The sequence below is a fragment of the Lutjanus erythropterus genome, chromosome 20, assembly GCF_056507025.1.
Source record: "Lutjanus erythropterus isolate fLutEry1 chromosome 20, fLutEry1.hap2, whole genome shotgun sequence".
Classification (NCBI taxonomy): domain Eukaryota; kingdom Metazoa; phylum Chordata; class Actinopteri; order Lutjaniformes; family Lutjanidae; genus Lutjanus; species Lutjanus erythropterus.
In genome coordinates this window covers 1,393,034-1,417,502 of record NC_139336.1, presented here as the reverse complement: position 1 = coordinate 1,417,502, position 24,469 = coordinate 1,393,034, and the positions used below count along the sequence as shown (strand labels likewise).

General features: G+C 37.4%; 1 protein-coding gene across 4 annotated transcripts in view; it reads right to left on the bottom strand.

Moving 5' to 3' along the window:
* Positions 1–1,704: 1,704 nt before the first annotated feature.
* The window catches only part of tpm2 (tropomyosin 2 (beta)), a 43,643-nt gene continuing 20,878 nt past the window's right edge, over positions 1,705–24,469 (bottom strand). Inside the window, exons 6-9 of one of the 4 annotated variants that reach the window (XM_084745983.1) lie at positions 23,116–23,191; positions 21,476–21,538; positions 19,991–20,060; positions 1,705–3,190 (exon numbers count right to left, since the gene is read on the bottom strand). In XM_084745983.1, coding sequence (XP_084602109.1) covers positions 3,108–3,190; positions 19,991–20,060; positions 21,476–21,538; positions 23,116–23,191 — 292 coding nt within the window. In that variant the 3' untranslated portion in view covers positions 1,705–3,107. Of the gene's footprint in view, positions 3,191–16,457; positions 16,841–19,990; positions 20,061–21,475; positions 21,539–23,115; positions 23,192–24,469 lie in introns of those variants that run through there. The other 3 variants (XM_084745982.1, XM_084745985.1, XM_084745984.1) reach the window with 3 other exon arrangements.

The window sequence follows — 24,469 nt, the reverse complement described above, 5'->3', positions numbered from 1 at the left end:
GCCCAATCAAAGTTCTCAGGTATCGGCTTTGTACGTGCCCCACTGTTGTTTTCCAGTATGTCTCCTCCCCTCTGTTCCAAGTACATCGTGCGTGTCCGTTCATGAAGCTCCTGGTGTTGACTCAGAAAACAAGGCTACACAATATGTGTTTAAGAGGAGAGAATGAAACTGTGGTTGCTTTCCCTTGAAAGATTGTATCATTGATACTTTCACATTCCTTTTGGCTCAGTTCTTGGATGAGAATACATTTTTCCAAAGAATCGTCAAAGTCAAATTTCTGAACAATTCTGAACAAGACTTGAATTTATCATCCCTTCAGCAAATTGCAGGATTCATCCAGAGATGAACCCACAACAACTCTTACTATTCCATAGCCCCTCTTGTTCTCCATGCCCTTTTGCCTTTTGTGTTGTTATTTTTTATCTTATTTACTATGTATGTGTAAGTTTGTGTTGATATGCTTTGGTAACACTGTATTGTATGCAGTACTTCCAGAAAAGCTAATGAATTGAAATTTAATTGAATAGACAGTGTGAGATTGTGTGTCTGAAAAGGTGGTGAGCAGCATAGTAGCACTGTCATCTGCGTAAGTTTTCAACACAAATTCAAGGAGTTTTGTGATATGAATTATGATTTAGAAAGTTGATTGTCAGCTGACGAATGATACTGAATAATACATAACACATTATACAATAATCACTGCACAATTACAACATACAGAACCTTAACTAAAAGTCCAACTCTGGTTTTTAAGTTGTAATAAGATAGTTTATAAAATGAAATGGAAAAACTCATATATTAATCATGTCCTAAACAATGTGAAATTTGGTATTGGAGTTTTGGTATTGTTCCAGACTCAGGCTGTCTGAGGGGCAGGGCTGAACAAATGAAAAGAAAAAGGGTTCAAGCTGTGTGAGGTGGGGCACCAGCCCACTAAATTTGTGATGTATTTATGGTAAAATAGTCCCTTGTTTAGAATAAAATTGTTTTATTATATGTCATAAAGTAAAACATCACTACTCCTCTGTATGCTCGGTTAATTCGGTGACTCTAAATTGCCCGTAGGTGTGAATGTAAATGTGATTGGTTGTCTGTCTCTATGTGTCAGCCCTGCGATGAACTGGTGACTTGTCCAGGGTGTCCAGGGAATAAGCAGTTACAGAAAATGGATGGATGGATGGAAACTCAGGTGGACCCCCTTTGATACAAAAAAAACAGTGTGGTGTCAGTTTATTTCTATCCGCACACCTTTGAATTGTTGTTGTATTGTTTAAACCTTGTAGTTAACCTTGTATTTAACTTTAAATTACTCATGGAGCCTTCTGATCAGCTCTTCCTTATGGCTCACTTTATCTCGAAAACAACAAAAAAGGTTAAGGGTCCTGCTGTGTAGTTTCATTTTTCTTGTTGTTTGAGTTGTGCCTTGCATTCTTTTGACCCCATTAGCATTAGCATATAATAAATATAACTTTATAGTGTACTGCTCACTTACGAAGCTGTGCGGTGATGACCTAAATGTTAAGGAAGGTTACTGGTCAGATCTCTGAACCAACAGGCTAAATAAATCACAAATATGTCTGTAATTCACTGGGATTGATGTTAATTATCCAAAGAGATCCACTCAAACTATTACATTCAAAGCATTCACAATGATTATTTTGTGTTTGTACATTGGTAATAATGATGTGGAAACAATCAATACAATCACTTTACAATATTGTAATCATGATTTAATCATTTGCACACCTGTATTCAGACAGAAATCACTTCTTCAACTAATCATTCATTTGTGTCTGTGTCAGTCAGTTTACTGTATAACCTTCTGACAGAGTGGTTATTAAGAAAAAAATAGTTGTGTGTATGTTTCAGATTCATACATGTATGACATTTTAAAACAACCACACTGTAAAAAGTCATATTATCAAAAACCTCTTCTAATTATTTCAGGAATGCACTATTTTTTTTTTTTTTTTACAATATATAAAACTTTATTCAAAGTTAGATGTCAGTATTACAGCTCCCAGCACTTAATTCATTTTTTTTTTTTTTTTAACGGAAAATTAGTCACACTTAAATTTCAACTAGTTTATTCTACTGCTAATTAAAATCCTAATTAAAATCAATTACTTTAAATTATATAGCCAATAAAGAAGTGGTTCATTTCACCATAAAATACACACAACAACATACATGGTGGATGCCCCCACAAAGTAAACAAAGACATTTCAACCATTTCCTCCAAATTAAAAGACAAAATTTTTCACTGTCATTTGTCATTTTGTCATCAGACCTCATTCAAACTACCACAAATGACCCCAACAAAAAAATAACACTCATACGAACAATTCTGATCTTTCTGATCATATGGTTCAGATTTGGTTTGCTGCTAGCACAAAAATAACTTGAAACAGGAAACTAACAGCTGTCTCATGAGGATTAAATCACACGCTCCTTTAACAGTGGTCTTATGAGCTATTTGAATGGCTAATGTTTTTGTTTTTCTTAGGACAGTCTTTGACATGTCCTGGACGTTCATGTGTCACTTTATCAATCAAGGCAAAACCCTGAACAAACTGAAGCTTTCTAGTGCACAACACAAACTACTGTATGTTGTGTGAAGGAGGAAGGCTTCACAGTAGCAACTGTTTCTTGTGAGTTTCAGTTTCCTGTCTTTACTCTTAAAAGAAACATGAGTGGGCTCTGACATATTCATGAATGTATCCAATTAGAAAACCTTCATCATGTTTTGTCAAATAAAGACAGACATTTCTGGGGAATCGATTGCTTAATAGTTGTGGCAATGAGAGATCTAAGTGAGGGTTACATGTGCATGCAAGGAACTGTTTGTTAATGACAGGATGATTTCTAATGAACTACACAGTGTGTGAAGGTTTTCAGTTTGAAATACACACTTACTCGATTTTTTTTTTTAAATCTGAACCAATCCTCACATTACTTTTATATATTTTATAGTAACTTTTGATGTTACATTATGATTCCATCTGTAGGAGCGTATGCTGGGAGCTTTGGGTAGGAGATTCAACTTTTTTTGTTTTTTGTCTTGCTCTATCCCTCTGGCTGTCCTTCATGTTGCTCTGAAGAGGTCTCTATAGATTGTTGAGCTCCAGAAGGGTTTGGTCCAACACCTGGTGCATGTCCAGGTTTTCTTCTTTGGCTTGGGCCAGTTTCTCTGGAGGAGGAAATAAAGTCACACATGAGCCTCAGGACACTTTTTTTGAGATGGGGAAAATCCAGTGGTCCTTCCTCTAATTCTACAGTCTTTATGCACAGTCTGTGTGTTGTTATTTTATTATTAAATAGTTTGCCAAAAAAAATTGAAGAAGTTCTTTAAATCTCTTGTCTGACTAACAATCTTAAACACAAAGATATTCATTTAACATTGATGTCAAACATAAATTACAAATACCACCTTGCAGTCTAGCTGCAGTTTACATCTTTGTCTGTCTCAAATTCATGTAATATATGTAAAGAAGACTGAAGGAATTTAATAAAAGGTATTACGTCTATCTTTTAGGCAAAATGGAAGTCATCAATACATTAACATGTATAATTCCAGTGAATCATTTCCAGTGAGAAACATGCTGTCTTCACTATTTTTACAGAGGAGGACAGAAGACTAATAGAGAGCTGAACATTATGATGTCACAGTGAAGTTGACCTTTGACCTTTTGGATATAAAACGTCATCACCTCATCATTACGTTTTTTAGGTGTTGGTACTCAATACCTTTCAGATATTGACTGAAACAATCCAGTACCAAGCAGTAACCAACTGCATTCAATCCTTTTTGTACCAAGATCTGGGGAAAAAAATGGCGATTTGTCTGGTTTTGCTTGCAGCCAATCACCACAGGCACTCTGTCATTTAATGTGACCAGTGATTGACTCCCTACAGCAGCAGCTACAACCCATACAGTCTATGAAGCGCGGTGTTTGACAAAGTTGATGGCTCAGTGTGCCGAGATGCCACCACTTCAGGACAGCCTTCACTCACATGATGGGTATCAAATGAAGTCCCCTATTGGTATCAGTATCACTTTGAGGGTATTGGTATTGGTACTGGTATCAAAATTTTTTCAACAATACCCAGCCCAAATCACACACTGTGAAATTTTGTCATAATTAGGATATGGGTTCTTGAGTTAATGTCCAAAAATCTGTTTAGTGTAGTCACAGAGGCCTTTGACCATCAAATTCTAATCAGTTCATCCTTGAGTCCAAGTGGACATTTGATCCAAGTTTGAAGAAGTTCTGTCGAGGCGTATTGCATTAAAATGAAATGAGATCAGTCCCTCCAGGAAGTTGTTGCGGTCACAACAATTTACATAAATTCAATCAATCCGTGTGAATTCTGCACAATCTTGAAATTCTGTCCAAACTCTGCAACTTTTCCACAAATTTGACCAATCACAGCAGCCCCCCATGTAAACATCATACAGGTACGTCTCAATGAACTGACTCAATGTTTTGTTTCATTATTCACAATTTTTTTGCATTTAAATTTTTTGTATCTTTTCACAGACACTGAAAAGAACAGGTTTGTCATTGTTATTAACATTTATCAATGCTCTGTGCACTTTTATTTTATCATTTTGAGCTGTTTCACTGAGTTTGAACTCAAAAGGTTTTGCTTTTTTGTGGAACACTCCCAAGGTGCGCATCTTTATTATTTTTTTAAACCTGAGCCTTTTTGGTGAGGTTACTTAGAATCATAATCATATTTTAGAAAAGCTGCTGTGAAATCAGGCATTTTAGGCTGCAACAATGCCCAAAAAAAAAAAAAAAAAAAAAGCCAGAAGTCCTGGAGCGACTACACAATTCCTCCGACTGTGGCTGTCACCAGTGCGAAGGCATAAAAACAGCAAATCCTCAGAATAGAGAAGCTTTAACCAGCGAATGTTTGGTACTTCTTCTTAATAAACTAGATAAATCACTAATCACTTGCCTAAAGTGGTGTCAATCTGGTGTCTATCTATTTTCAATCAAATAGACTAATTGTTTCAGCGCTAAATCTCAGGATATAAAGAGAGTTTGGAAACAGTTATCTGAACTTGAACTTGACTTTGTCAGTTATTGTTGATCTTCACAGGAATTTACTTGAAACAAATGCTCGATTTACATCCAAGCAAACATTCATTCATTCATGCATTTATTATTGGAAACATTAATGTTCATGTTCAGATGAGTGACAAATAAAATATGTGAATTAATTACAGATGTGTCCATATTTGGCACCAAATTAATTCAAGGAAACTTTCCAGGCAATACCTGTTTTTCTGAGTTGCTTCAACAGATGAATTGATTCTGTGCACAAAGCATCACAATGAAATCAATTGTGTCATGTCAGAAAGTGTGGACTACATCCATCAAACTCGTGCCATGGGAGCATGAGGAGGGACTGGCAACCCCTGAAATCTAACTGACCCCAAGTCCCACCACATTATCCTCAAATATCACTGTCTATCTGTCCAGTGAGAGGCGGGGCCTTAGTTTGAACCTGCTGTATTTCTAAAAGTGCATTGTTTTCTTTTGAATGTAGCCCATTTTTTAATTTATTTTACAAGATTAATTTAGCCTACTTTCAGCATTTTTCCTGATAGAGTATGGAGGATGACTTTAGGAATCTCACAAGGGTCTGTAAGATACACTAACATTAGTATTTAAAGTAGAATGAAAAATGGTACATTAATGTGTGCACTGTGTCTAACAACTAGTGAAACAGAGCTTCTGTGCTGAAATTTGTCCCTTAAAATCCTTAAAATCTAAACAACCTCTCAGTAAATTGACAAGCCATGGTGATGATATTCTCATGAACAGAATATTTTATATTATTCTAATTTTGCATTTAGTGCATTTCAGTTATATATCATATTTTAGTTCATTATGGTATCATGTTTAAATTCTAAATTCATTCAGATGAAAAGCATTGTGGTTTCAGGTCAAAGGTCTGCTCTGTACATAACTCATAGGGCGGGTCTGGATCATTCATGACTTTAGTTCGTACCTCAGAGAAAATTCTGAATACGAGAAAATTGGTGAAAGCCTCTAATTCGGCCAGGTAGGGCCAGGTCCAGCTCCTTACTGAGAGCCCTGCCCTTCAGCTTCTCATCAAACACCTCATCTGGAGGAGGACACACACACACACAGACGAGGGACCAAGCATAGAATGGAAATGGAATGAGGCAAAGGGACAGGAAGAGTACAAGTACAAGAAAAAGTTCAAATAGCACTGAAACTCTGCAACTAAATGACCAAGATTCACTCATGTTAATGTCATCATGCAGCTCCCTGAGCATGAGGAACAGCTAAAACAAATAAGTTTACAATTTAAGCTCATTCAGGTGAATGATGTAATTCCTGATCTCTGTGGGCTGCTTCAAACACACACAAACTGAATGAATCATGCAGTGTTATCAACTGGAGTCCAAAGTGGACTTTTGTGTCAAGTTTGAAGAATCTCCCTAGAGGAGCTCTTGAGATATTGCGTTCATGAGAACAGGACGGACAGACCTATGGACATGGTCACAGAGGTGGGGTTGGGGGGATGGCGTTGCTAACCCATACACTGGGTTAAGCATTTCCTGCAGAGCCGGTCCTGACCAATCTGGTGTCCTGGGCAAGACTTTAGCTGGTGCCCCTTGCATTGTAGCCAATTACCATCACACAGCAATGACTGTGTCAACCAGTCCATCTAGGATTTCGTGGGCTTTTTGGGGGATTTAACTGAGAGAAATAACATTTGAGAATAACTGACTAAAAATCAAAGGCAACTTGTTTTGGTGAGAATAAAACCACATGTTCTGGGTGTTCTAAGTAAACTCACCAAAAATGATTAAAAGATTAGGAAATTGTTATTAAACAAATTCTAACAAAATCTGTTTTATTTGTAAAGAGGTAAATAGGTACACCGTGTGGGTGTTCCACAAAGAAGCAATTTTTGCACAGAACATTGATACATGTCAATAATAATGAAAACACTGTGTTCTTTTCAGTACCCTCAGTGAAATGTGCATGTGTGACATTTACATGTCGAACAGATTGGTGGAACTTGTAGGAAGCTACAATGATTGGTCAAATTTGTGGAAAAGTAGCAGTGACTGGATAAAATTGCAAGGTCATGCAGCATTCACAGGGATTGATTGAATTTGTACTAAAGGGCCTGATGACCTCACAGAAATGTCCCGACACCCTGCTGTTTGTGAGCTGTCAGAGGTAAAAAGGTTGGAAACTGCTCATTTCCTCTTTAACAATGTGATATATTTCAAAAGCTTGTTGCATTATTCATTGTGCACAATTTCAAAAGTAACTGGTAACTAAAGCAATTCAATAAATGTAGTTGACAAGAAAGTACATTATTTCAGTGTGAAATGTAGTCAAACAGAATGTACTTATAAATTGCACTTAAGTCCAACACTTAAGTAAACATAGCTTACTTTCCAGCACAGATTTGAACTTATGACATTCTAAACACAAACAGTAAACATAATTACACTAGCATTCATGCACACACCTGTATTTAGTGGGCACTTCTCTCACATGATGCACGCTGTTTGCTTAAACTGATCAATAATGAAAAAGCAAAGGTGACAGCCAGGCCTGGAATTTAATCATTTTAGGCACAAGGCCTTTTTTTTTAAGTGAGCAAAGGCTAAATGGTTTTAAATCCAGTCTAAATATCTAAGTCATCATTACTTTGACAAAGTTTCCTATCATAATGACTTACAGCTTTGGTTCCCAACCTCAGGTCTGGGACCCACTTAGAGGCATGTCAGAAATCACAGGGGGTCACCAAGACTTTGTCTGCTCTGAGGTTCTCAAAATCAGATTTGCACATGTCAACTAAAATCACAATTTCAATGTTTATGCGCCTTTTCCAAACTCAAATTCAAGCACTTGTCAAGCATTTTCAGTCTTTTCCAGCACCTTCCAGCGGTGGTAAATGACATATTTACATACAAAATGATTATTTCATCTCTTCATCACATTAATCAGATGTTGTTGTGCTATTATCAGCCAAAATTATGTTTTGTGATAGAATTCTACAGATGCGAGACAAATGTAAAGAAAACACAAAGTTTCATGCCTCATGATGCGTCACCTGTCTGTAAGTAGAATCACTGACTTTCAGGACATTTTTGTCCTCACAATGGTGGTAACAGGCTTCCACAGGGAGAGACAGCACACGAACAGCAGGGAAATAAAATGAGACGAGGACAGGAGTGTTTAACGCGGATCTCGCTGTTTAAAACTGATAAAAGAGACTCTAGTCTGCAGCATAAACCACAGGATTGTAGAGTAACATCAGGCAAGTCCACATGACCACCTTCTTTCTCTCTCTCTCTGTCTCTCTCTCTCTCTGTCTCTCTCTCTCTCTCTCTCTGCTGCGAGTCTGCATCACACTTCAACCCAAAAAATAGGACCTAGGCTACATAGTTATGTTGTTGTGGCTTTTTTTTGCAAGTTTTCAAAAATAACAGTACAAAAACAGTATGAGTAAAAAAAATAGTAAAAGTTAATCATCTAGATTTTTTCCCCCAAATGTGGGGTGCCCATATGAATAGTACCCTTAACATTTGACTATCCTGCCTATGCCACAGACTGGTGCTAGACACGTGTCACCTGTCTCTTTGCTTAGTATAGATCATGGGTGTAAGCACACAGAACAGAGAATAGACAGGAGGAGAGAGAATGTGCATCAGTAAACAACAACAAAACACAGTATAGAATGAAAGAGAACATATAAATTAGTTAAATAAAAATAAAGTATTTCCTTTCCTTTTTTGTTTAGGTGCCATGGACTCTTGCAAATGCCACAGAAACCAGACTTTTTCACATATTCTCTGTCTAATGTACTACTGTCAGGATAGTGACAGTTTCAGCAAATATCACAAAAACATAACAACAACAAAAACAGCATTTTTTGTTTTTTGTGTGTGTATCATTTAGTGGTGAAAAAAACTAAGCAGGAAGCCTACAGCCATCCTAGCAGCTCTGTGAGGGTGTACTCAGCCACAGCAGTGCTTTCAGCTAAAGGCTAACAACAGCATGCTAATTATAACAAAGCTAACATGCAGATATTAAGCAGGAATAATATTTAGCATGCTAAAATTTGTCAATCCACGCTAAACAGAACAGGAAACACTAGTCCAGCTGAAGCCAATGGAAATGTCTGTAGTTCCACAAGTGCTAAATCAAAGTATTGGACAGATTCTTACTTTAACCTCATGATGAAGATGAAAAGTTGCTTTTTTGCTTCTTTTTTTTTTAGCCAACACCAGTTAACCAACCTGGTGTGTCATTCATCACACTGATTATACTGTCCAAAAGTCTGCTCCTTTTCATTGTTTCACACAGGATGAAACATGACAGTATTTTAATCAGGAACAAGACTGAGAATATTGTAAACAGAAGACTCTCAGGTGAAATCTGCACTCAGTGTCTGCACTTCTCTTAAATGTAAGCGGAAAGAAAAGACGAAGAGTTGTGTGAACAGAACTACAAATCATTAAAAGTTGCAGGTACAGTGTGTAAGATTTAATGGCAGAATATGTCAGAAATGGAATATAATATTCAGAAGTATGGTTTCATTAGTGTATAATCACCTTAAAAATTCTTTGTTTTCATTACCTCAGAATGAGCCCTTTATATCTATGCCATTTTGGACCAAGGTGTTTTGCAATTTGCAATCAATGGTAGATGCCATTAAATCCTACACACTGGTCCTTTAAGTGGCTGCATCTGCTGTCTTAGAACACAGTTGGCAGAAATGCAGCAAAAAACTGTAATACAATGAGATGAACTATTCAGTGACACTTGGTCTCCTGCACCAAAATCTTCGTATTCTCATTCTAAACCTCTTTCAGTTTTTTCTGTTACTGACCAATTTCTCTTAACTGGACAAACTTGAAAAATGGTCAGTGATTAATGTGATAAGTGTGAACGTGACAATCACAGAGATATTAGACTAGAGAATATTACAGCCTACAGCAGGTGATGTTACACTGAGCAACAGAGGACAGACACCTGTGTAAAGACCCTGAGGCTGCTGTCCAAAGTGTCTAACAACTCCTGAAACAGAATGTTTCTGTGCTGAAATTTGCCCCTTAAAAATCATTAAAAAACTTTGCATTATCCTCAACCTTTATTTTTACTTGCATCTGTACAACACCATAATTGTAAGTGTTGAAATATGGGAGGTATGTGTCAAAATAAATGTGTAAGGAGTTGTTGCTTAAAGTAAAATTATCCCCTTACTCTAAATTTGGACTGAAGCCAATGTGAATTGTATGTAAAAGGATGGACAGACTTGAACTTGTGCATCCCCGGTGACATTTGTGTGGACTGACCCTTTTTTTGGATCGTTATTAGAATTGGACAGATATACACACAAGGAGATGTGTCTTGAGAAATTCCAAATTGATGATAGTGGCTCTGTGTACGGACCCCGAGGCTGCTGTCAAAAATGGTTGAGCCAGCCTAAATGCATATTACTAATATTTGTGATAATAAACTGTACCCATTAGACTACTTGCATTTTGTGTCTGTCCGTCTTCTTGGTCACTATAAACATTAATAAAAACAAAATGAATTAATATTAATTAATATTTTTTAAATTTTGCATCTAGTCTGCTTCAGTTATATATACTATTTTAGTTAACTACATTGTCATGTTTAAACTCAGAATTCATTCAGATAAAGGCATTTTGATTTCAGGTCAAACACATGCTTTTTTTAGTCCTGTGGAGAAAGGCAAACAGGCCTGGATCATGACACAATGATTTTTGTTTGTACCTCAGAGAAAATTCTGAATACAAGAGAATTGGTGAATACCTCTCTTCTATTTACAATGCTGTTATTTCATCCTCGCCCAGGAGATTCAACAACTCAGCCTCCAAAAACAACAGCTGTTCACAGTCATGTGACTAACAACTGCCTGGTTTCAGGTGACACCCACTGACTAACGACTCCAAACGACTGTCGTTAAAACTGAATGGAGTACTAATGAAGTTGACTCCATTCATTGTCATTACCAAACCCTATACACCAATGAACCATTACCATCTATGGCCTGGTGAACACATCCACAGAAGTTAAATACCTGGATTTCCCAACATTTAGTTTAGTTCATTTTTGGGTGAACTATCCCTTTAAATCACTCACGTAGAATGTAACATTTAAGAAAAAATCTGTCAATATGGGTGGTTCTGCCATGAGCCCAGCATTTCCCAAATGTTAAAGCTGGGGAGTAAAGAGGATTTTCCTCTTTACATGCACTTTAAAAATGTATATTGTATATCCCAGGCATATTCAACTGGTGGCCTGCTGGCCATATCTGGCCCACAAGCAAACTTTAAGTGTCTCAGCATCAGTTCTGCACAAATAATCAAAATTTTATTGAAATCACAGTAAACTGCTTTCTGCAGTTTTCAAATTGCATGAGGTTTGTCAAATGCAAAATGTGTCAAAAAACTTAAATTATTGAATGTCATGAGGCAGAGATGTCCTGTCTAGGGATGGGCGATATTGGCAAAAAATTTTAACCCAATAATTTATGACATTTAGCCAATAACGACAAATATGATGATAAAATAATGTTAACAATTGCACTTGCATGTTTTTGACTCTAAATCAGTTACCCTATTGCAATCTGTGAGGAGAGCACCACAAACACTGTTCTAAAATGATACTTACCAATCATCAGTCAAACATACATTGCAGGTATGGCTGTCTTGGAGAAATACTTTCAAGATGGTAAACTATATCTCGGGTCCATTTTGTTTATCATTTGTTTGAACCCCACCTTTTCCACAGTGTGGAGTGGCAGCATATCTTTTTTGAGGCAATTAGGGATGCGTGCGATTAGTCGACTATATGATTAAACGCCCACCCACACTTGTCGGCACCAGAAATGCTAGTCATTTACAATATTTATCAATATTTAATTTATGCATGATGCCAGTTATCTGTTGCCTCTAAGATTTTATGTAGCCACCTGCCACTAGTCAGGGTTGTGGCTCTGTCAGACAGCACCAGCACATATGAACCAATCGCCGTGGCAACATCGGATGTTTATATCAGCAAAGTCAGACAGCTGAATGCAGACTGTGACAGAATAAGCTGATATATATTCACTCGACTGGAGAAATGTGGCCACATTAAACACACACACTGACATAAACCTGCAAGCAGAGCTGCTGCTACTGCTACTAGCACTGCTAATGTTAGCCACACTGTGTGTCAGGCTGGCAGCTAATGTTAGCTCTGGGTCCTTTACCCGCAGACACTGTGACCCTCTTCGGTCTGAAAAGGTGAAGCGTTTATTGAGTTGTTGTCATGTTTTGTACATCAATGTGTGATGCTTATATTGCACAGTGCAAAGTAGCGCACATTTCAGTGGCATTTAAAGTATGATTTGGCGATTGCAGATTGTGACTAATGGCTTCAAATGGCTCTTAATACACAGTATTTTTTCAGACAGTGTTTAACATTATAAATCAATAAATTTTGCTAAATTTTAACTTCTGGGTGTTTTCTTAGTGTTAGACTAGTCAACTAGTTTAAATTAAATTTTGCATTTAATCAACAGGGAGATTTCACTGTTGCCAACATTGTTGCAGCCTCCTGGCGCATCCTTTGGCTTTTGTCATATTCCGGCTTATGGTGATGTTTCAGGTGATGAAACAAATTTATGGTGGTACTGTCTTTTGTTGTCACTTTTTTTTACAGACCTTGCAAATAGTGCACAACTGCTCGACGTCAGACCTGGCAAAGCCAAACCAATTCCATATGACAGAGGTTGAACCTCATTTAGGAACGATGTTCCTCCGCCTTCTGCCATTCTTGTTCCTGTTCTGTGTTCATACGTGTGAGCTCAAGGCTTGCGGGTGCGAGTGTGTCGCACACAAAAATGCATCATCAAGTGGCATTTATCGCCGTTATCGCAAAGTGACAAATTTCACCGGTAACAGTTTTTCTGACAATAAATCACATACAATATGATCTTGCCCAAGCCTAGTCCTGTCCTACAAATCAGATTCTACAGACTAAAAAAAACATCTTCATTTGGCACAGAAAATTGCAAATTGTATTACAACTGCAATAAGAGTTAAAACAATAGCAATAATATTTTTTTTTTCAAAATCATTCAGACCTACTCAGCATACAAAGATCTGATATACACTCACCAGTCACCTCATTAGTTACACCTTGCTAGTACTGGAGTCCCTTTGCCTTCAGAACTGTCTTAATTCTTCATGGCATAGATTCAACAAGGTTCTGGAAACATTCCTCTGAGATTTCGGTCCATATTGACATGACAGCATCACACAGTTGCTGCAGATTTGTCAGCTGCACATCCATCATGCAAATCTCCTGTTCCACAACATCCCAAAGGTGTTCTATTGGATTGAGATCTGGTGACTGTTGAGACCACTGGAGTACAGTTAACTCATTGTCATGTCCAAGAAACCAGTTTGAGATGATTTGAGCTTTGTGTCACATTGTGTTATCCTGCTGGAGGTAGCCATCAGAAGATGGGTACACTGTGGTCATAAAGGGACATGGTCAGCAACAATACTCAGGTAGGCTGTGGTGTTTAAAAGATGCTTAGTTGGTATAAAGGGGCCCAGAGTTTGTCCCCCACACCATTACATCACCACCAGCAGCCTGGACTGTTGATACAAAGCAGGATGGATCCCTGCTTTCATGTTGTTTACGCCGAATTCTGACCCTACCATCTGAATTGGGCAGCAGGAATCGAAACTCATCAGACCAGGCAACGTTTTTACAATCTTCTATTGTCCAGTTTTGGTGAGCTCGTGTCAATTGTAGCCTCAGTTTCCTGTTCTTAGCTGACAGGAGTGGTACCTGGTGTGGTCTTCTGCTGCTGTAGACCATCTGCTTCAAGGTTCAATGTGTTGTGTATTCAGAGATGGTCTTCTGCATATCTTGGTTGTAACGAGTGGTTATTTGATTAACTGTCACCTTTCTATGACCTTGAACCAGTCTGGCCATTATCACATCAATGAGGCATTTTCATCCAGAGAACTGCTGCTAACTGGACATTTTCTCTTTTTCTGACCATTCTCTGTAAACTCTAGAGATGGTCAAGTGTGAAAATCCCGGAAGATCAGCAGTTTCTGAAATACTCAACGAGTATTACCCGACAACCATGCCACATTCAAAATCACTTAAAACACCTTTCTTCCCCATTCTGATGCTCAGTTTAAACCTCAGCAAGTCATCTTGACCATGCTACATGCCTAAATGCCTTGAATTGCTGGCATGTGATTGGTTGATTAGATATTTGTGTTAATGAGCAGGTGAACAGGTTTACCTAATGAAGTGGCCGGTGAGTGTATGACAAAACAAGTCAACTACATATACAGGATATGGAAACAGTTCATGAATGAGCCACATTGCTTCCTTGTCACCTCTGTTGAGATGTTTGATGTTTATAGATGTAGCAACACTGCCAGTCTTATCTTTCATATTCTTTTCTTATTTCTTTTTCACATTTCACATGTAAGTTCTGACCATGCTTTGTAGCTTTTCAAAACATATGACTAATATCAGTCACAGTAAGGGAAGTGCTCCGTATGTCTGTCAACCCTGAAACATAAAACTGACAGTGAAAACCATCAGTTTAGCCCTGCATGGACTTGCAAGCACTGGTTTATTTAATTGCCTTCTGCAAACCACAAATGCCCCACATTAAAGAAACACCAACTCTTCCAGATTAACCTCCGTGAGGGATCAAAGGAGAGCAGTACTAAAGAGCCAAGGATAAGTGCATCTTACAATCGGAGCTGTATTACCCTGGTGTGGTCATGCACAGACCAAGAGACAACTACAGCAGCTTCCACTCTGATTCCTGGATCTTAGCAAAGAAGAAAAAGTGACTCAGACTCAGAAACTGCTAGAATGCATGCTGACCATTGTGGAGGAGGTTAAGTGAAACTAAAAGGTTGTAAACAGGCTTTTGAAAATGTCTGGCTCATATGTTTTTCTGGGTTTTAATTCTGGTCCAACTGAATTTGTGAACTTATAGTTCATATACTGTATTCTGCCCATTCCAGCTGTTCATTAAACCTATATAATATCTACAGTGAAGCAAATATTCAAACCAAGACTTCATTCCCTGAGAGGGAAATACATCCTCATGAGTTACTATGATTATGTTAAACAGTATATCACTCATTCTTCAGTATGAAGTGTCAACTGTATTTTAGGGGGTTTGGATTTTTGCTCTTCAATTATGCTGGAAAATATATTTTAAAAGATCAAACTCTTGGATATTAAACCTTTTAACGAGCCAGCCTCCTAATGCAGTGACTCGTGCAGTGTGGGCTGTGAAGGCTTTGCAGGTGGGCCTTGAGAAGTCATGAAAATAAAATAAAACACTGTTAAGTTTAAATTCTATTAGTTTGATATTAACATAAAATATTTATGATTAAGTTTTAAAAAGTTACAGAAGTGATAAAACGCAGTCATAGGATTTAAATTACTTGTTATTCTGTTCTAAGCCCAGAAGGTATCTTATATCTCTTCATTGGTGCGATTAGTCATTGATCAGAGTTGTGAGATGCAGAAGATGGTTTCAGATTTGAAATTGGCCTGTGGTATTCATAAGTTTGGGTATGGCTGTCCTAGTGATTCATTTTTTTTTTATTAAATGTTGACATCAACTCCATCAGATGGGAAATCTGACTACAGAGGTGACAAAATGCTACAGTTTTTAAAAGTTGCTGAAAGTTCTCAATGTTAATCAAAACACCATAGTTCCTATTAAGCTTTTGATAAAGATGCTTTGGTTGATAGACATCCAATAACAATGTTATTTAATGAATTTGTCCAAAGCTAACCAGTAATTGAGCAGTATTCCCACCTTTTTTAAACCAGGAAGTGAGGTAACCCTTTTTGTCCCAGATTAAATCAGGTTTTTATAAAACTCTGACAGCATTGACAGAAATTGTGACACAACTTTAAAAGGCCAATAATTTCATTTAAAAAAACAATTTAAAACAAAGATGATCATAACAGCACATTTTTACATCTATGTTACCAGAAGTTATGCTTAGTTTTAGACTTTGAAGGGTTTTAACACATTTTTTTAAACATTCAGTTGCAAACTCTTGTTTGGGACAAGGGTGTTTAAGTAAACAAAATTCTAACTACACACACACACACACACACACACACACACACACACACACACACACACGACATGATTTGTCTCACTTCTCAAGAATGGGTGACATGTATTCAACCGTTTATAAAATGTTTCAGCTGATGTATCACATCCTAGAAACTTCCTTCTTTCTGTTACAAGAACATTACAGTGCGCTACAAAGCACATCTTTATTATTCATACACTGCTTAAATAGAGGAAGTAAATGGAAGAGAAAAAAGGAAGAAGACTGGAAGGAGACAGAAAAGTGAAGAGAGCTTTAATACATTTATTACAGACGGGCAAGGGAAACAGGTTTACATGAATATTTCAATAAAGAGAGGACAACTGATTGAACCAGCAGCAGACACACAACAGTGACTTCACCTTCTGTAAAAAGACCAGTGCTGTGTGACACAGATACAGCTTACTGGAGGGCAGGTGCATTCAGCACATTACATCTGTAGAATCTTTCAGCCCCTAACATCACTGTGGAATGGAACAAAACGACAGCGAGCAGGCAGAGAAGAGCTGAGACACAGAGGAGCAGAGAGGAGCACAGAGAGCAACTACAGTGTAGTCATGTCGTTGAGGGCCAGGTCCAGCTCCTCACTGAGGGCCTTGCCCTTAAGCTTCTGAGCGTACACTTCATCTATAGGAGCAGAAGAACACACACACAAACAAGGACAAAGCATAGAATAGAAAAGTAATGAAGTGAAGGGACAGGAAACAGAAAAGTACAACAAAGAGAAATTTATAATTGTTAACCCTCCAACTGCACGGCCAAGATCCACTGTTATTTAAGTCATCACATCAGCTGGTTAGTTACTACAGCTCACTGAGCACGAGGAACTGCTAACACAAACAAGTTTCAACTTGATGCTCATTCAAGTAAATGATGTAATCCCTGATCACTGTAGGCTGGTTCCAACACAACAAACTGAGAGAATCATGCAGGGTTATCAATAAATATTCCTACATCTTGCGTGGTGAGCATGAACTGATTCAGGGGTAAAACATTTAAGCAGTGTTTCATGCTGACTCCAGTAGTGTGTCAGTGTTGTAGTTCACCAGGCTGGATGCTCCAGGCATTTGGAAGCAGCTAATTATAATTTCTTCACTTAGTATTTTTTATTGTATTTTCTTGCCCTTCTCTTTGCTCTTATTTGACTCTTGTTTTACTAATTTTCTGTCAGTTATTCTGTTATTGTCTCGACTGTATGTGCAGTATGATCCTGCAATATCACATCATTATTATTCAATATGTTTCTCAATGAAAATGAGAATAATGATGTAAAAAAGATCTTTCTCTCTAAACTGCAAATCACATTACAACTTCAATATCAGTCAAAATAATCACAATTAGATGTTTTTTTCTCCAAAATCATTCAGCTCTAATGTATAGTACAGTGCAGCCCATCGGGCCTCTAACTAAATATTTTTGCATTTACTTACAATTCAACTAGAAGGAACTGAACACTTCTGCACTGAGTGCACCGGCAGGTATGACAGGCCTGTATGGTTGGCACTCTGTACACTTTGGACTGCTGCACTCCTGTACCCTGGCAGCATAAACACCTGACCAGTGGAGCCAGTGGAGCAGTTTAGACTTGGCGGAGCAAAAGTGTGCTTTTACATCACCACTTTCTGATCATACAACTTCTTCTTTTTAATTTTTAAACATTTGAGGCAGCTTGGATCAAAAGTACCTAAAATAGTGCAGCTAATCAATGAAGGCTGGTAATGAGTTGAGGCAGCGAGGTCCAAAATGTAAAGTTTGTACTGAAATACAGTCTTTATGGATAGATGGATGGATTTATGCCAACTTGACAAGAAAACTGTCAACATATAACACTCTTTGTTTTTACACATAAGGAATTGTTAACATGTAATATTTATTAAAGGGTGTCTGGTGTAATATTTTGCTTTAGTATAATTCAAACCTACTATACTACAATACCATACCATACCATATATAACCATACTAGAGATTTTTTTCTAAATATTTTGGCATCCCTACAGAATAACATGCTGCCATACCTCCCCTCACCTGTCAGTTATCTCGCATTACCACTTTTAACTATGATTAGGCACCCATGCCTAGATGATGTATCTGTCATGCTGGATCTTGGAGACATGCAGATGCACATAAAATAATTTGCGCATTAAACACTATGAAATCCATGTAGATCTTTGCTCCACCTTAGCTCCATCAAAAGCTCAGGGTGGCATTTTAGAACACCCTGATTACTGATTTGAGTCTTTACAGACCCTCCATTGAACTTTGCTCATCAAGACCAACAAACAGTGAAGGTGAAAACCACAGAAACACTGCTGACTGTCAGTTTCATCATTCTGTCAGTGGAAAAATTTAACTGATGACCACAGTAAATTTACATACATTTACATTCACTACAAGTGGATGATTATTATAATTGAATTGTTTTCTTTTTCTTTATTTCTCATGCAGGCTACCATCTCATTGACATTAGTATATTTCTTACATGATGATAAATTCATTAAACGTACAGTTTCACTAATTTTCTCTCACTAAGTGTCAGGGAAGCATTGAGTGACTGGGTTTCAACCACAGCTTCTTTCCCCCTGTGCATTCATTTTTGCTCTCCATCACCAGCAGACTGTTTCTTGTTTTTTGAATACTGAGTAAACCATACAAAGTACCCAGAGGAACAATGCTGCTGCATTTGTTTTTCATAAGCTTCAAGGGACTCCCTAGAACATACAGTGTTGTGTCCTTGATGCATGTCCTTATCAGTTTGCTTTGGGTTATCTTGTCACTCTATGACCTAATAAGTTGTTTATTAACCTACTTTTTGCCTTAATCCCCAAATTAAACCTACAGGAGACCTCACGCCTGACTGTAACTTCAAACAGAGATTATTTATTATATTTATATAATCAGCAATTTCAAGGGTATAGTGGTAAAAACAGAGATATGTTTCCACTGATACAGGTCATCTGAAAATAGATGAGTCAGGAGAGTTTACTTGGGTTTACTCCTCACTGGGCTCAAGAACTAAATAATGTTAAAATGCACTGACAAGATGGACTAAATTATGTCCAACAAAAATATACTAATATGGGGGGCCTGCATTCTGATGTCAGTATAATATCTTGCTCAAATGGCTGTATAAATATCACATAAAAGTATCTCATATTGTCTGCATGCATTATTCAGTCAGTCCCATGGGGCCAGCCTGGGGCTGAAACAGTCCCGGAGCCCATAAGCTTGTTGAAGCATGCACTGCTACGTCCTGCAAAGCCACACCCATCTGGGTGAAATACCACGTTTTTAGAAAAGTCCCTAGCATTCAAGGAGACTTGCTATATTTTTAAAAATCTTTTTCCATGAGTTGTCATGTATGAAAAGACCCCAAAGATGTTGATCACTATAACTATGATCACAATAAGTGGTTTCCACCGTCTTATAAATTGTACAATCTAGACGTGCTCTTTACAAAAGTGCCCTGAGAGAACTTCTGTTATGATTTGGTGCTATACAAATAAAACTGACTGGACTTCACTTGACTTGCATAATCAGACAAATAAAAAGAAACTAATAAGCAGTAAGTCTTCCAATCACCAATGGCTTCATGAGTTAAAGGTGCACTACACAGCTGGCCGGACATCAGTTCAGTTCCAGCAGCATGACTGGAATTAGTGAAGCGGTTTGTTACTTTAGCTGCTTGAACATTTTTCACTGTGGACAGTGGACAGTGAGCACACATGTTACTGGTGTCAGTGGGAGTACTGGCAGAGATAACAGGTGAGTGTTGAATACCTTCCAAATCATCAATGGTCTTCTCAAGTTTGGCCACAGACCTCTCTGCAAACTCTGCACGGGTCTCAGCCTGCGATACAAAGACACAAAGCACAGCACAACATCTAAGATTTATAGTCTAGGGCTCCTTTTTCACCACCTACTTGCAAGGGGGAGCACTAACATCGTTCCACAGCACCACACTAGAACTTAAGAGATGTTGCAGACCCAAAACCATCCCTCATAAACATATTTCAGCCCAAACCCGATTACAGCTTGACATTTTTCTTAAGAAGCTTCCCTCTATGTACCAAACAGGTACAAGGAGTTGGCAGTGACAGGGACAGTACATGGGGGGATTTGAATTGGCAACTACAAAACTGGGGAGAAAAAAAGAGAAAAGAATACTACTATTACTACGACTACTACTATTTTTATTATTATTGTTATTAAAAATAATAATAATAATAATAATAATAATAATAAGAAGAAGAAGAAGAAGAAGAAGAAGAAGAAGAAGAAGAATGAGAATAAGAATAAGAATAAGAATAAGAATAAGAATAAGAATAAGAATAAGAATACAAAGTGCTGTAAAATAAAAACAAAGCACATTTAAAACAAAAGAAAATATCCTTTGCCTCCCTCCTGGCTCTGTGATTAATTCTAAATTAATTCTATTCAGGTGGAGGGATGCTTCCCCACCCACTTACACACAATGGCTAGAATACATCATGTCTTGCTTAAAACTGGAGAAAATTAGACACTCTTTTCAGCAATCAAATGGGAAACTCCAGAAAGTGTGAGGTCCCTTTCTAAATGCATTCCAGACCCTTAAAGGTTTGACCATGAGGTGCAACTTAACTACACTGCATACTCATTACTCATTCACTCCTTGTGCAGGTTCCTGGTGCAGCTCAGTGTGAGCTTATACTATGTCTAGTGCATTGGTAGTTACTGCAGAGTGACTGTTTTATATATTTCAATATGTGCTTTGCTCTTGTACATTTTTTTCTTTGTAATTTGTTCCTATTCAATTCATGTTTATCTGGATACAATTATGCTAGCTGTTGTTGATATATGCCTGTGCTTATTTCATATTTCTGTAATGACCATTCAACACTGCACTTTTGGTTTACTGAAAAAAATTCAATAAAAAGATCTTGACCAAAAAACAAAAAACAAAAAAAAAACAAATGACTTATTCAGAGATGCTGCATTAAAGCGATGTATTGTAGTGCACAGCTTGCACCACCAGAGGGCAGTCTCTACAGGTGGAACAGGCAGCTGACCTGAGACTTAATTCAACTGTCAGTCTGCCACCACCACCTGCACATCATCTCCCTTCAGCCTCTGATGTGTGTCATGGGCTCCTCCATCAACAATCAGTAGAGTCTTATTTCCCCTGTGTTGATTATTCTGTGGGCCACAGGTGTTTAATTTATACATGCTACAATGACTTTTGGCAGCATCTGAAGGCACTGTAACACAAATATGAAAAAAACTCACCTCTTTCAGTTTGTCAGTAAGAACTTTGATTTCTTCTTCATATTTGTCCTCCTTTTGTGAGTACTGCAATCCAAACATAAAAAGGTATTAACAAAGCACATTTCCAAAGTACATTTACAACTACTTTATTAACTTCATAAATGGATGACAAACATTTTTTATTTTTTAAAAAAACAGGAAGGATAATTATGCATGGTTGAGCGTGAAAACACAAAATTAAACAGTCAAATTTTAAGATAGCTGTAGGCTGTTTGAACATTGTCATTATGTTACATAAATTACAGTTGTTGCCCTTCACATATGTTCATTACATTACATTCAAGTCAGAGAACATCAGTTTCTTTGGATAAAAACAGAGGATTTTTTTTAAACAATTTTTGTCCATTGAATAATAAAAAATTTTTTTAACTGAGTCCCAGAATTTCGTTTTTGCCATTCAATCCAAAAAGATTGTGGCTTTGGTCAATTTAAATTGTGGTTCATTAGGTTAAAAAAAGGCCAAAAACTGTCAAGTGTTATAGTCAGGGATTGATCAGAAAACCTAATACTTATCTCTGCGATATCAGTGTAATGATAATATCAGAGAGGCACAAAGCTTGTTACCTTAATGATGAACGTGGTGTAAATTCATTGTTGCCTCTGTAGTAAGTTAATGAGGACTGTCTGTGGGTATGGACATGGGTTCACTGAATGTGTTTCAATTTGTTTAATAACTTTTGTTTTGTAAAGTATTTTAAAGTCTAATCGCTGTACATTAGTATGAACAGAATGTCTGACCTGAATAGGGTCAGAGAGTTACATTTAAAGGGACAGTTCACCCAAAAATGAAAATTCAGTCATCATCTACTCACCCTCATGCTGACTGAAGGTCAGGTTTAGTTTTTTAGTCCACAAAACACTGCTGGAGTTTCACAGGAAAACAGTGTTGCAGAATCTCCCAAACAATGAAAGTGAATGAAGACCAGTTTCAAAAAACATTAAAAAAAAGAAAAAAGCAACAGAATAAAAACATAAAATGCCTCCATACAGCTTAAGCCCAAATCTTCACTGTAGATCCTTAGCTTGAAGCCACGTTCACATGCACACTGTCTGAACAGTGTGTGTGTGTGTGTGTGTGTGTTATGGAGGCAGTTTATGTTTTTTTTCAGTTTTTTTTTTTCCATTTGAAAACTGGTCACCATTCACTTCCATTGTTTGTTTGTTTTTTCCTGTAAAACTCCAGCATTTTTGTTGTAAATTAACTGGTTGAGTTAAAGAACAAATTTGTCCAAATATGTTTTTTCATGTGAAAAAAAATTGTCCCAAATTATATTAATCACTACAGTCATCTTACAGGCAGTCTGGAATGAGACTGAATTAATTTGTGAACATGAATAGAAAAAACCTAAAAGACTTTCAATTCAACTCTTGATGATATTGGCAAAGATGAATTGTGAGGGCATTTTGGACATGGAGTAAAGTTTAGATGAGGCTTACAGCATTCAATAAATAAATACTTTATGCCTTACCAACAATAATTTAAGACTATTTAATACTTCTAAGGCCTTTTACTAGGTCATTTTAAGGCATTTTAAGACTTTCTCAGGACCTGTAGCCACCCTGCTGAGGCTGAAAGTCCCTCAGCTCAGCTCTTACTGTACCTTCTCAGCCTGGGCTTCCAGTGACTTCAAGTTGTTGGTGACATTTTTCAACTCTTCCTCAAGGTCACCTGATTTACTGAGCAACGTAAGAAAGAAGACAAGCAAGAGAGGAAAAGGCAGTGATTTGAAAGGCAGGACAGCAGAAGAGATCAAACCTCAACACTGTTTGGACAACTCCAACATGGTCTCACTCAGAGACAGAAGAGGAAGATCAACCTGTTTGACACAGATCAAGTTCAGCAAAATGCTGAATGCTGTTTTTAAAGGGGTTAAAGCAGTCATTAAACTAATCCAAATAGATGGCTGATTACAGCCAAAATTTAAATCTCAAATTCAAGTATAGGTCTGTTGTTACTCTTTATTTTTCTCATTATCAACAAATCCCAGAAAAAGACCCAAATCAACAATGTGTCAGTTTGTCTCTCAACACTTTGTGACTTTCCTGTTCTGTCCGGGCTCTGAGCCCTAAGCCCACTGGTTCCTCCTGACGACATAAATCTTTAAAAAAAACACTTACAATTTTTTTTTTTTTTTTTTTTCATTTTTAAAAAGGCTAAGAAAGTTCCTAAAACAGTTGATTTCTGTAATTTTTAGCAAACATTACTCAAACAAGAGGAAATAGTGCATTTCTTGGGATCTATTTTCAGTGGCAAATGATTCCACATTTGGTGCTGTACTGAGTATTTGGAGCAGCAGGATGGTGTATGTGGGATTGAGTCACAATAAATTACAGTGTGTTATAGTTACTGATTTTGATTTACAGTTAACATTCTCCTAAAAAGACACACACTGACACAACTGAACATCAATCACATCATTGCCTGCTAGGGGCCATGTAACCTCAACATCCTCAATTTGATTCTGACTGACGGACTGACTGACTGTGATTTTTGATGATTGTGGTTTGATGCACATTTTTGTACATAATTCTTATAATTTCACATTCATTATTTCTATTCATTTTCTATTTTCCATATATGGCAGTTTTGAATTTATACACCTGGCCTGGCCAAAAAAAGTCACCTGGATTTAACACAGCAGTAGTCAAGATTCTTCCACTGGATAATTACTGCAGTGATTAATATGTTTCAGCTGGCAACAAGTTCTTTAAACCTGCATGTGACTGAGTAACTTCTCATTTCTTAAACAACCATGTCAGAAGATGGTCGTGGAAAAGATGTCACTCTGTTTCAGAAGGCTCAAATTGTTGTCCTGCATCAAGCAAAGAAAACAACTAAGGAGATTGTTGAAACTACTAAAACCGAGTTAAGAACTGTCCAACACATTATTAAAACCTGGAAGGATAGTGGAGAACCATCATCTTCCAGGAAGAAATGTGGTCGGAAAAAAAACT